This window comes from Alligator mississippiensis, chromosome 4, assembly GCF_030867095.1.
Source record: "Alligator mississippiensis isolate rAllMis1 chromosome 4, rAllMis1, whole genome shotgun sequence".
NCBI classification, from domain to species: domain Eukaryota; kingdom Metazoa; phylum Chordata; order Crocodylia; family Alligatoridae; genus Alligator; species Alligator mississippiensis.
The window spans coordinates 172,084,977-172,098,947 of record NC_081827.1 but is presented as its reverse complement, the minus strand read 5'-3'; the positions used below and the strand labels follow the sequence as shown (position 1 = coordinate 172,098,947).

Sequence of the window (13,971 nt, the reverse complement as noted above, 5' to 3'; positions counted from 1 at the left end):
GAGGGGGGGGGGGTACTTTTACAGCCATAAGAATTTAGTTTTTCTAATGAAAAGTTAAAATTTACCACAAAAAACCACTTAGGCCTTCACTTTTACAAAGAAAAACGCTGCACTTCTTACTGTACTCTTCCAAGTCTAGAGATGAGAAGACTGATGGGAGATTTGATAATAGTCTTCAAATACTTGGCAGGCAATTATAAAGAGAATGGAAACTGCCTTTTCTCTGTGGCTGTAGGAGACAGGACTAGGAGCAACGGCCTCAAACTGCAGCAAAGAGAGTTTAAGGAGGAGATTAGGAAGAACTCTCTGTCTTCAAGGATGGCCAAGCACTGCAGCAGGATACCTGGGCAACTGTGGACCCTCTCTCCCTGTCTCCCTGGGAATCTTCAAAAGCAGGTTAAACAAACAATTGGCTGAGATGGTTCAGTCAGGGACAGTCCTACCTGGAGCAGGGGATGACCTCATAAGGTTCCTTCCAACCCTACTTTCCTACTATCCCAGCAAGCAGATAAGTTAATTTCCCTCTCTTAACACAAGACAGATTTAATTAAAAAAAAAAAAAAAAGGTTTACACTTCAGCTTGAAATCAGATTATCCTAGAATCTGGGCAGAACTGTGAAAGAAAGTCTACCAGAAGGATTCCTTTAACTTTACAGAGTTTCATAGATGTTAGGAGCTGGAAGGGACCTTATAGATCACTGGGTTCAGCCCCCCTGAACTTGTTGAAGGAAGTCTCTCACATAACTGTACCACACTCCTCCCTTTCCCTAAAAAATTAGTCATGCACTTTGTTTAAGGCTAATGCCAAAAAATGAAACATCATACACATTCTAAGAAGATTTCTTCCAAGCTATTTTTCAAACTGAAAGATAAAATGAAGGACTAATAAAAGATATAATTTGTTTCTGCAGTAGTGCATTAATTTTGGAGGCATTCATGTGTCAATTTTCTCTTTTCATATTAATAATGCATCAACATTAGGATTATCTGCTTGTTATTTGAATTTACCCTTTATTTCAATAACTGAATGCTTTTATTTCCAATAATGGATATAAACATGGTACTGTAACATCTAAACAAATTACTAATTTCCCCAACCTGAGAAGTAAATTTAGTAACCAGAAATATAAAATGGCAAAATTATTGTCTTAAGAAAATCATAAGATAGTTCTTTTGAAGTTTATACATTTCTGTTTACATTCACAACCATTTAGGCATTTGTGAAGGAATAAATATTTAAGAAACAATTCCTTGATACACATTTTGATACGCATCTTTAAGCGAATGCAGCTGAGGCATCTTTAGACTATGTTATCAATCATAACACTCTATAGTTTGACACTTTAATCATAATCAGATCTTCCTAAGTCAGTACAATTTTTAAAACCTGATACAATCTATAGTACAAGTCTTAACTAAAAAAGAACAATAGCTCAAAAACAATTTTAATAAAATCAAAAGCTATCTACAAAAGTACTGTTTGACAGTTATATGAACTCCAACAACAAATATACAATTTAATTATTTTAATTAAATCAGTAAAAGATGTTTCAGTATTTGTTTAGACAAATACAGACCTATCAGTTAAGGTCACAATCCTAACAGACTATTCTGAAACAAACAAAACAGTGCAAGCCCCTGATCCTGCAATTCATTATAAGCTGACTACTGTGTTACACATGTGAGAATAATGACTGGATGCAAACATGGCTAAAACAAATTACCAATTTCTCCAACCTGATATGTAAATTTAATAACGGGAAAAAATAATAACTACAAGAAGACTTTACAATGGAAGTCACTTAATAAAAAAATGTAGTTATCTTTGAGATAATCACTTATATGAAATTGCCATTTAAAATCATTTTTACATGGAGGAAAAACTGGAAGCTCAATTGGTGTGTGCTTCCACAGACAAATTTTTCAACAGTAGCAACTTACTCAATTTCTAAAGGCCAGGGAAACCCTACTAGGCTTTTGGCACTTGTTACATTTGTTATACTATGTATGCTGTTTTACCACAACAGACAGCAAACGGCTGCACATTCATGCTAAAAAAAGACAGAAGATGCAGCAGAAAAAACCCACAGTTGCACAACAGAAGTTTCCAACAGCATCTCTGTCATGTAAAACTCATTTGTAACAAATTTAATGTGTATGCAGAACAGAGCTCCCCAATATCCCAAAGTGCTCAGCTCTCCTTCCCCCCACTCCAAGGAGAAAGGAAGGATGGAAAGAAGCTCCCTCTGTAACAGAGTGCCCAACCAGCAAGCTGAAAGGGAGCCCTGCAAAGACCAGCTTGCAGGCTGCCTCACCAACTGTTGCTGCGGGAGCTGCAGTGGCAAGGACTGCTCAGTAGGGCTGTGTGAAATTTCAGCAGCCGTTTTGTTTCAGAGGTGTTTCGGGCCGTTTCGGCACCCAAAACACTGAATCTGAATAAAAAATGAATGAGGCATCTGAAACATTTTGGAAATGTTTCAGAAAATATTGGAGTTTCGAAGCCGGTCTTGCAGGGAAACAGCTGCGCATTGCTGCCCTGCCGCGCCACCTGGCTCTGCAGGGAGCAGAGATCTGGGGCAGCGCAGGGTGAGCAGAAGCGGCGAAGAGACCTCCCTTCCCCTTCTCCCCCCCACTCAGATCTCTGCTCCCTGCAGAGCCAGATCACGCGGCAGGGACCAGCAGGCTTGCTCGTCGCTCTGCATTGCTTCCCTGCCTCATGACCCTCTGGCATGACAGGTATCAGAGATTTGCACGGGGGTCTTCTCACCTGCACAGTGGGCAGTGGCCCTCTCCCTCCCCTGGCTGAGCCATCCACAGCTCCGTCCTGCTCCCCGCTGGGGCCCTGCAGCCCCTAGCCCAAAGGCCCACCCAGATGGGTAGCAGGACTGTGCAAAGCTTGCAGCTCATTCGAAACAGATTTGGCCAAAACTAAACAGGACAGCAATCCGAAACAAATTGCTGTCCTCCGAAACAGTTAAATCCAAAACTGAATCGAAACACAGCCATTTCGCACAGCCCTACTGCTCAGGTGGCAGAAACCATCTGATCAGTCCTCACCACCTCATGCAGCTTGAGGACAGCCCAATCACTTTTGCCACTAGGTCTGTCTTGTGAGCAACCCCACCAGTTGATCAAGCAAGCCTGTCAGTGAGCCTGTCCTGCTCACTAACAGGCTCACCTGGGGGAGGGGGGGCTAAGCAGCAACTCCTTATTGCCCCTTAACTGGAGAGCATGCCTTTGTGGCAGCTTTGTTCCATTTCAGCCAGGAAATAGTTGACCACCCCATACGTGTCTTTTTTTGGAAGCACTACAAAAATTGGTGAAGCAACAACCAGCAGTACTTTGAGGGTATGTTTGCACATATTGGGAAATAAACTAGAAGTAAAAGAAAGATAGCATGTATTATGGAGACCAAATTCTGAATATGCCATTAAAACCTCAAGGCAACTATCTATATATTGTACATAAGAACCCAACAAAATTTACAAAAATGTGTACTCGTTCTCAAGATGTTGCTTTTAACCTTACTCAGCTAAATATGGCATAATAACTCACGTGAGGCTGGGTCAGCACAATTTAGCAGACTTCACTTTAAGGTTTGTTGTAAAACCCAATAGTTAGTCAAGTTCCTCTTTCTCCTCCTGTAAGGATTTCACTTAACTTCATAGGGATCTAAAAATTTTCACTTAGCTGAATGCTCCTTGGTGGAGGTTTTGATTTTCGACATTTGCCACGATGGTGCACCACTTCCTGCCACGAAGGCAAAAACACTAACCACAAAGATTAAACATTGCAAATGCAAGTAAAATATAAACAACAGAATATAAATTGCAGAAATCTTATAAAACGTATAATCTTGCTGTTTTGAATCCTTGATTAATATTATCCGATAGCTGTGTATTCAGGAAGGAAATAAACTGAAGAAAGGAGCTGCCAAAATACACTTCACAATAAATATATTGATACAAGATGGGACTTGATGCCTTTTCAGTAACACGTGCAGCATTAATAAGTTCTATTTTCACATCAATGCACAAAGTACGAACCCTGATAAATCCCATTTTCATCTGTATAAATGGCTCATTTTATTTTCATGTGCACTTACAGAAGAATCAATTCTACAGTTTTACAAACCATGATTTTTAACTTGGCAGCCCTGCAAAATTATTTCAATGACCTTTCCTTGGATAGTGTAACACAATTATACAAAGGGAAATATGGCAGTTGAGCAGTAAATGCTTTGTCAACTTCAGCAACAAGACTGGCTCACTGGGAAATAAAGGCAAGCTGGGCCAACACAGATTACCCTCCCAAAACCCATCAACATATTAACGATCTCTCTGTGAGACTGGAATATAAACAGATATATAGTAACAGTGTATGCACTCATTCAGTGTGTTCACAACTCAGGTATGTTCATGCTGATTACACCACACAATGAAATTCTAGTTCAGGTCCATCCAAACACAAATGTTCACTCAAAAGGAAAACAAAAATCAAAATGAAAACATGCATTAATGCTGGGTCGGTACAATGTAATTATTAATTCTTTTAATATTTCAGGATGTTCACTGCAATTCTTAAATACCTGTCATCAGTGTCACTATATTTCCTAGGTACTCATGTCTCATTATTGATGCCTACAGGTAGAAGAAAATCTGTATATCCCAGTAACTAAACATAGAAATCCAAAGCCCTCACATTTATGCATCTGAATCTGCCAACATTTCTGCCCTCCTTTAGACTGGCTGCCTTGACAACTTAAGCACTTGGAGGGGAAAAAACCCCCCAGAAGTTATAGAACCAACTGCAAAGATAACGACTATTACTGTTGCCCCCTTAGTAAGATATTCCCTGGTTCAGTCATCCTTTTACATAAAATACATTTAGCATGGAAAAATCAGTTTTTTTACAATCACTTGCAAGCTCTGTGCTCAGTTTGCCGGGGGAGCTAGAAGGAACAGCGTAAGAAAGGACATAATATGGGAAGTGCTAAGAATTCCCCTCTCTCATGAGGTTATTTTGAGCCTTTAAAGCAATACAGCAAAGAATCTCTTGCTTTATTTCAACAAAACAGTGACCCTGTACAGCTTTACTAACAAGCTCAGCTTAAACAGCTTTCAAACTGCTGGGTATTCAATGACATTAACAAAAATAAGTAGCTGATAATGCAAACTGAGAGTGTACAGAGATTTTCCTGCAGGCACATTATTTCAATATTACATTATATGTTTTTGGGGGAATGCTAAAATAATCTGATGGGTGAGAAATACAAGCACATCAGAAAGAAATCCAGTGGAAAGTTTCATCCAGTATGTCACCTATAACCATTTTTATCAGCAGACATGTCTGCATATCCATCATCTTTGTTTTGCCAGTTGCCTAATTTTGTTAAGCAATTTTAATCTATAAACAACTATCTCCTTGAGTAATATTGTCTTAAACTCATTAATGCATCTTCCATGCCTGCAAAAAGAGTCTTTTATGCAGACTGCTAAGATTCATGTTGAACCACTACTTCAACAGGAGCCAACTCAAAAAGTAGTGAGATTTAAAAATCATTTAAAAAACAATTTACATGTGCTATTATGTTTATTTTTATTGTTAAAATAAAAATTTGAAAAATCTAATTACATTTTGTTATTTTTGCTGTTTGTTCACTTGGTGCATGCCACTTAGCTTGAACACTGAGAACAAAATGAGCTGTTTCATCTTTGTTTACAGTCAATTTTAATTTCATATTCTCATGCAATAATACATGCTACAGTATGCTACGTGGTGGGTACAGGTAAGTACAGGAACCAGGACAGAATGATCAGATTCCAAAATCTTCAATAGAAAATGTGTTTAAAAAAAAAAAAAAAAAAGGTTTCCTTTAGAATTTTAAAGAAGTCACAGCAACCTTTGTCAAATTTTGGATTGCTTGGCCTTGCAGTATTTCTTTAAAAGAACAAAGCAATTACTTTATTGTCAGCTTTTCTTAATTGCCTCCAGTAAAATCCATTGGTTAAGATACATAATCAGATATAATTACTAAGAATAAAGGGGGACGCAACTGAAAATTGGCTTGAAAATCTACCTAGGAACAAGAAATTTCCCCTACTGAATATGATACCCTAATGCCATCAATTTCTGCTGCATTTTTTTTAATTAAAGTTAAGTTTATGCCTTTTACAGTTGTCAAAAGCCTTTCAAACAAAAATAGATGCTGTATTGTCTTACTGAATCTGTAGACAGAGAGCTCCAATGTTTCTGCTGTTACTCAGTTTTGCCAAGCAAGAGCTGACTGAAGTTAACCACTGTGGTCAGTTTCACAGCTGCTCTTCAAAAACCTTACTGGCTCTAGTAAACCTGCCAAGAATCATATGGTTTTTGCCCTTCTGTCTGCTTGGAAAAGCTACCTGCAGCATCTGAGAGCACTGAAGGTATTCGCAAAGGCTGAGAACTCCAGAAAGTGTGGACAAGAGAGGAAGTACAGCTGTAGAGACCTACTGTCCATCCCTCTCCTCACAACAGCCAGAATAGCGTACTAGTACATTGAACCACCCCCTTCATCCCCACATGGCAGCCTGCAGGCATTAAAAAAAGAGAGAGAGAGAGAGGGTCATTCTTCCTTTCCAGAAATTAGAAAGCATACAGCATGGTATCTTTCAGGCTAGGAACAGGAATTACATATAAACTGGTATAAGAAGTTCAAATCTGTAACAGCCAAAGTTCAGTCCACATAAACCACTTTCAAAATGGGCAAAACCAGTTTAAGATAAACCTGGATGGATTTAGTATCAAACTTAACTGATTTAGGTTAAACTGGTTTACTGAACTTCTGTCCCAGATCCCCTCCACATTCAAGTTAACTCACAGTCCCCCAGAATCCCATGAGGTTTTTCATCTCCCTCGCAGAGTCCCCCAGCATCCCAGAATGCTTTGTACCTTCTTCGCAAAGCCTCTCTAGCAAGTTAGCCTTGGCCCAAGCTGTCTGCTCTAGCCAAGCAAGGAGATGTGCTCTAGTGCCCCTCCAGCTTCTGGCCTGGGCCACTACAGGCATGTGACTGCATTTCCAGAATCAAAAGTGAATGTCTGTTCACTTGCTTATTGGTTCAATCTATGCAGCTTAGACTAACCTGTGAAGATTAAATCAATTCAGCCTTGAGCTTTATAACTGTCTGCACTTATCCTCAAAGGCTAAGACAGACTGTGCCTTCACCAGAAGCTAACTGACAGAAAACCCTGCTCTTCTTATAAAAGCTGGCACAGTAGGCAACATGGGGATCTCACTTGATTCTGGCTGTGAACCTTTGAAAACTCTCCTCTTTGATTATTTAAGTCGGCTTGTGATTCGTAGATTTAATCCTTCAGCCATAAAGAACCTAAAATTTTTTTTCCAGCTTATTTTCAAAATAAGTAAAAAAAATTAAAGAGTTCAATTAATCTTGGAAGCTATGCACACTGAATGAAACAAGGCTTTTTAAGAGTAGCAGTGATCATCAGTAAATCAAAAAAAGGCTGAAAATTGTATAAAAGATAATACTCTAAGTGGGATCTGAAACACAACCTGCAAGAAGGATAGGCCAAAGTAATGTTAGGATTTAGTCATAGAAGTATGATTAGACAAAACCTGCAAGATGTTATGACATTTCTTACAACAGCAAAGATCAGAAACAGCTTTAAAACTCCTAAATATACAACAGTGGCATATTAACCAGTCTAAGTATTACTAGCTTTTTATGAAAATCCATTCAAGCAGCATATGCATTATTCAAGTACAGTAAAAGCCCTGTTATCCAGCATTTTACTAATTGGCATTTCAATTAACTGGAATTTCCGACCAACTAGATGCTGGGGGGTGCAGGGACGGGTGGGGAGGGAAGGACTCGAATGCAGTGGCTGCCACCCACCACCCTGTGCTGCTGCCACTCCACATGAAGCCACTGCCCCCACCACCCCCACATCCAGCCGCTGCCACCCCCTCCTCCCAGCTCTGCATCTGGCAAGAAACCCCCATGCCTCAGGTAACCAGAATTTTCAGATTACTGGCACCCCGCATTCCCCACTCATGCCAGAAAACAGGGCTTTTACTGTATTTTCAATTATATTGGAGACCCTATATAAGAAGTCAAGCTTTTGATCATCCCTTAATTAACTGTATATAGTTCACAGCTCAGGCTGCACTGCCACAGGCTGCACAGCATGAGCAGATGAGGCTTCAAATAACCAGCATCAGATTCCTGCCTCCAATTGGTATACCCTGTTAGTTCTAACAAACATTCTTCTAGACAAAGCCTTTATAAAAATCCTTGCACATGCTCTATTTTATCTTTTTAAAGAAAAAGGTAGAAGTCAGAACCATGCCATCATTTATTTTTATTGAAGGCATAAGATTCATCTGGTGAAAAATACTCTCTCCCCTCCTTTTTTGTACTTGGATAAAATTACTCAGTTTAATATCTCTAGTTATGCATTTAAAATTTAGGTGAACTGCTGTTGGTAACCTTATGTCTATCTTTGCTCTAAGCAAGCTACTAAAAATAACCTTTGCATTGAGTGTGGCCTGTACATTTAATTTTTCTATTAGCAGGTACCAATTTATTTTTCTGTTTAAATAAGTTAGCATCTCCTGAAAAGCATGTCATCATACTAGTTGACTGGCTGGACTAACAGTGAAGAGACTCAGCTGATGAGAGAAATTTAAGGAGGAGAACAGCTTTTCAAGACAAAATGACAAAAAAGCCAGTGTTCTGGGCAGAAACCAGCTCTTTCACACTTTCTCTCCTCGCATTTTTGTTACATAATTAAATACCTTATCTTCGCAGTGTATTATCTGATTATTTGCCATCAGAAGCTTTTAGGCTCTTATATTAGTATATCATGTACCAAAGGAAAGGTTAGTTACAAATGTGTTGGATACCAATAGCAGGACTATTTCGCCTAGATTCCCCACCTCTATCTCCAAGAGCACTGCAGCACCTCTTGGCCTCAATGTAATCAAATCTAGTTTGCATGATGGTTAACCACATGGTTAATTTTCAGTTTTAAGTTTTATGAAATCAGGAACTTGGATTTTATAATCAAGGTCAAGTCAAAGGTCCTCCCCAAGCCTTAATAGCCCAGTAGACTAGCATGGTTAAGATGCATCAACTTGTGCCTTGTTGGCTATGGAAGACAGATTCATACTACCCAACACAGCAGGCTGCTCCTGACAAAAGCTCATGTTTCTCTGAATAGTTAGGCCCTAAGGTGCCACCCCACCCAACCTTCTACAGCAAGGGTAGACACCCCCCCCACACATGCCAGAGCACGCGAAGGCATTCTGCTTGGCATTCACACCTTCGGGAAGGGGCTAGGGCTGCACTGCCACAACAAAAACTGGGCCCCTCAGGGCTCGTCTGCTGCCTGCTCCTGCTGTGCGGTTGAGGCTGTGGGTGTTTTTCACACTCTGCCCAAAAACAGTGCCGGCCCTTGTTCTACAGGCAGTGATGTGGCTACTTTCACATCTGGCCACCTTTGAATCCCCAGCCCAAATGATGCCACAATGATAAGCTCAGAGCATGTTACAAGCACATTCACAAGACACTCGGATTCTGAGGCCCTTCAACCATGCAGCAGAACTCCTCGTGCTTCTTTCCCTCTCCCTCTCATTCAGTACCAAGAGGCTGATTCCTGCCTCCAACTGGCCAATTAACATCTGCTTCCAATGCCTGCTTGTTAAACTATCAAGCGCCTTCCCACTTCCCTTGATACTGCCCCTCATAGTTAGGAAGCACTCCCCAATAAACATCTACAAAGCCACTTCATCATTCTCCTTCAAATCAATCTTTACAAGTCTTTCTTTACCATGACACCCAAGAAAGAAATTCAACTAAACTTAGGTTGCTGGTATGCCAAAACTACTGCCTACAAGACTGACTAATATCGTCTCACTGTCCCCTAATACTCCTGCATCTGAATCCCTCTTCTTTTTTCTTACGCGGTCATTTCTACGGAGCAGGGACCATCTCCTGGTACTGCGCTTGCACAGTGTCTGGTGCAGCAAAGAGTCCTCCACTGGCTCTAAAATACAAATGCTGTCATGGTACAAGAGGTTACCAAAATGCTTCAATATGAAGATGATGTCTTTAGCACGCCAGTCAGACACGGCACGCACAGAGCACAACCCTCGAATTACATCCCTGCCGTCCTGTGACTTCCCACACTCCCCAATCCTTGAAGGCTCGCTGTCCAAGGTTTCAAATAAAAATGAATGAAGAGCTGCCCATACATATACCCAAACATGTTTCAATCATCTGGAGGGAGGCAATGCACTGTGAATGCCAGCAGCGGCAACACGCCCTCACACGCAGCTCTCTGGGGAAGGGGGCACTCCTGCACCGCCTCACCCTCCCAGAGCAATTTGGTGCCTGAAAAACGACGAGGGCACAGGCTGAGGCCGGGATCTCTTCTGTGCGGACGGGGTGGCGAGGGGCTCAGCTCCCCTCCCTTCCCCTCCTCCAGGACAGCCGAGCCTCCTCCGGCCCCTCTCCTGTCGCGACTCGCCCTCCTCCAGCAGCTGCAGTGGCCGGGGGCCGCGGGGAGAGACCCAGAGCCACGAGGCGGCCGGCCCCGTGCACAGCCGCCCCCTCGCAGCGCAGGCAGCGGCCCCGGCAAAGGAGCCCGGGCGGGAAGCGGCGGCGGCTCGGGGGGACCCGCCCCGGCCCCGACCGCCGCTGGCGGCCGCGCACCTGGATGTAGTTGGTCTCGCAGTACTCGGCCACCCGCTCCAGGTTGGTGTAGCTGTCGAACAGGGCCCGGCGCCCCCCCGGGATCTCCTCCTCCAGCAGCATCTGCAGCTCCGCCATCTTCACATCCTCCTCCTCCTCCTCCTCGCCCGCGCGCAGCGCAGCTCAGCGCACCGCCGCCGCCGAGACCCGGCCGGCCGGCCGGGCGGGGAGGGAGGGAGGGCGGGCGCGGGGCGGAGGAACACCCACCGCCGCGGCTGGGGCGCAGCGCAGCCCAGCGGGAGCCGCCGCCGCCGGCACCACTGCGCAAGCGCCGGGCCCGGCCCCGCCCCGCCTCCCGCGCGTTTCCGGTGCAGCCCGCCTGCCCGGGGGTCACATCCGGCGGTACGCCGGGGAAACGCTTCCCTCTCGCTGCTGCCGGCGGGCGACGAAATCAGGGGAGGCGCCGGGAACGGGCGGGCGATTCCGCGGTGCGGCCGTTGCAGCCGGCTGGCAAGGCGCTCATCCTGAAGGCGAGGGACGGAGGGGGGCGCCCCCCGAGTAGTGCCCCAGTCGTGAACATGGGCGGGCAGTCTCCGCCCGCTGCCCCGCAGTGTGCAGGGCGGGGGGTCCCGAGTAGCTGCTCGCTGGCAGCCTGGAGCTGTTGGGGGGGGCGTAACGCGGCGGTTTCCCACGTTTTTCTCCTTTAAAGGAGAACCCGCAGTTAAAGTGCGTTGATCTTGTTCGTGGCCCTTTCATGGCCTCTTGCGACCCGCTTTTGCGTCAGACCCACGAAACCAGCTGCCTCAGAGCCCCAGAGCACGAGCGGACTCGAGCCGGAGCTCGCTTCAGCTCGTGCTCTGTGCGCGTTGCCACCGGCGACAGCAGCGATTTCCCAGCCGGGGTGAAGCGGCCAGGCAGAGACCCTGCCAGGGCACCCTGGGATGCCGCCAGATCCCTTGAAGGGCACTGGCACGCATGAGGGGATGAGCTCAGGAGATGAATTCAGGCTCAGGCTCCTGCCCCAGAGACCTCTCCACAGCACTGGCAGCCCCTCTGCAAGGGGTCTGCCCTACAGCAGAGAGATTTGGGTTTCAGTGGGTGCCACTTGATTCACTAAAGTTGTGGCGGGGGGCTCATGTCCAGTGGAGGGCAGGTCAGTTGAGAACCAGTGGCTTAAAACTTAAAGACTTTCTTTGCAGTTTCTACCCTCTCCCAGCACAAATTTCACACATTCCTGGGGCCCATGCACGCCTCAGACACTTGGTAGCACCGTATTGGGTAAGAAGAATAGGTGCACTGTTGCTTGCTGTCCCATCATTATGATCATTTGTTCTGCAGTGTTTTACTCAGACCTTGAATTTCTTTCAAGGAAAGCTTCATGTAGTTGGTTTGACGCAGTAAGTAAAGCTTGAGCTCCTCACGCATGGGGTATAAGATGCAAAATAGGCTGCATTTGCAAGGTAATTATAATTGGCATTTGAATATTACTGTCAGTCCAAATGTTAGTTGGCCCAAATATTACTATTTGATGACAGTATTAAAAAATAATTCATTTACATCTTATTTTAATACTTCATTGGGAAAAACTGGATCTCATTAAAGTCCTAGCAGACAGCAGCATTGGCCTGGGCCTGCTGCAAAAGAAAGAGCTGCAAGGGACTTCAAGAGGACACCTAGTCCAGACCCTGCTTAAGGCAGGATGGCCCCTGACTAAACCAGCTCAGTCAAGTGAATGAAGATTCCCCAGCTTCTCTAGGTAGCCTGCTCCAATGCTCAATCACCCTCATTGTCAGAAAAGTTCCTTCTAATCTCCAACCTAAATTTCCCCTGCTGAAGCTTGAGGCCATTGCTCCTCCACAGTACAGTGATTTTTCCTTTCGTCTCCCCTCTTTTATACACTCTGCTACTCAGCTGGTGAAAGTTGATGACTCTTGAACCCAGTTAATGTCCACAAAGGAAACAAATGCAAACACTGTATCTAGGACAACATACAATATGAAAAATTGTAAGAATTATACACTAATATTAAAATATAGTGAGTTATCAACAAATCCAGGAAAAGTACTAAACCAGTGATTCTCAATCCACGTGCCACGCCACTCTGGGCTACCATGAGATCTTTGTAAGGGTACAATGTTAGCATTGTGAATCACGTGTAGGTGTTTGCTCAACTACCAAATAAACCCAGAGATGTCAGATAGGAATCCACAACATCAAAAACATTCTGTCTGTTGTGGTCTGAGTTCCTTGCAACAGAGGCAATCCATTATTATTTTCCTGCAGTCAAAAAAAAAATGAGCGAAAGCTAAGAGCTAGCATTTTTCCAAGAGCTGCCATGGACCTAAGACGGTTGAGAATTACTGTACTAGACGTTATTATATGTTGCCAATTCCTGAGAGTTTCAGAGCTATAGGAAATTCTTTCTAAATGCTAACAGCAAGGTTTTTTTTCATCCTCAGTTCAGCAATGTACTAAAGAAGTACAGGGTAAGTGGAGCAACTCATATGCTAAACATTATGGCAAGCTTTTTAAGCATGTCTCTGTCGAGGCTTATTTTTTCCATCAAGTTTGTGTCTTAAGTTCCTTGAATAACTTGGAAAAAAAGTATTTGTTTGCCAGTAATTTTTACCATTATTTCCATTCCATGAACTTCGACTTTTTGGTCACTTTAAACTAATTTATTTAGCAGCAGTATGCCAGTGTCATGCTAGCAGCATGTTTCCAGAGAGAGGTCCAATCATGCTGCTACTGTTATCAATAGGAGCTTTGTCACTGACAACAATGTGCACCAGTGTCAGGTCCTTGTGCCTTTTAAGTAACTGCTGCTCACTTCTACTGATCAGCAAAGGAAGAACAAAATGTTTCTTTTGTAGGGACCCCACATAAAAGGCAGCCATTGTACAGGGGTTAAAGGAAGGGTAAATTCTCGGCCACAAATGAGTATGCTTTTCAAAATCAACAGAGACAAATGTATAATCCACCATGGTCAGAAAAGAAGGAAAATTTAGTAACTAAAGCACACTCGGGATCAAGAGAGATAAGTCTTATTTACTCTGACTTTGCCTCTGGCTTTTTGTGACCACTGGCAAGTCATTTAATATCTTTAACATTGAGATGATATCTACACACAAGAGTGTTTAAAGATTTAATTTGTGATTGTTCTCCTTTAATCAGCATATGAAGGTGGTGTTTTGAGTCTTCTGTGCAGAGCTCTTGCTCACCTGCCTAGATAGAAAATGTAATCAATTGTCTCAGTAAAAATATTTCAACTTTCCCA

At 43.5% G+C, this 13,971-nt stretch overlaps 1 protein-coding gene across 8 annotated transcripts in view; it reads right to left on the bottom strand.

The window, feature by feature from the left end:
- Positions 1 to 11,004, bottom strand: part of ABI2 (abl interactor 2) — a 105,802-nt gene extending 94,798 nt beyond the window's left edge. For 2 of the 8 annotated variants that reach the window (XM_019491996.2, XM_059727091.1), the window contains exon 1: positions 10,716 to 11,001. In XM_019491996.2, the coding sequence (XP_019347541.1) occupies positions 10,716 to 10,832 (117 nt within the window). In that variant the 5' untranslated portion in view covers positions 10,833 to 11,001. Of the gene's footprint in view, positions 1 to 10,715 lie in introns of all 8 variants that reach the window. The other 6 variants (XM_019491993.2, XM_014594191.3, XM_059727090.1 and 3 more) reach the window with 5 other exon arrangements.
- Between the last annotated feature and the right edge of the window lie 2,967 nt (positions 11,005 to 13,971).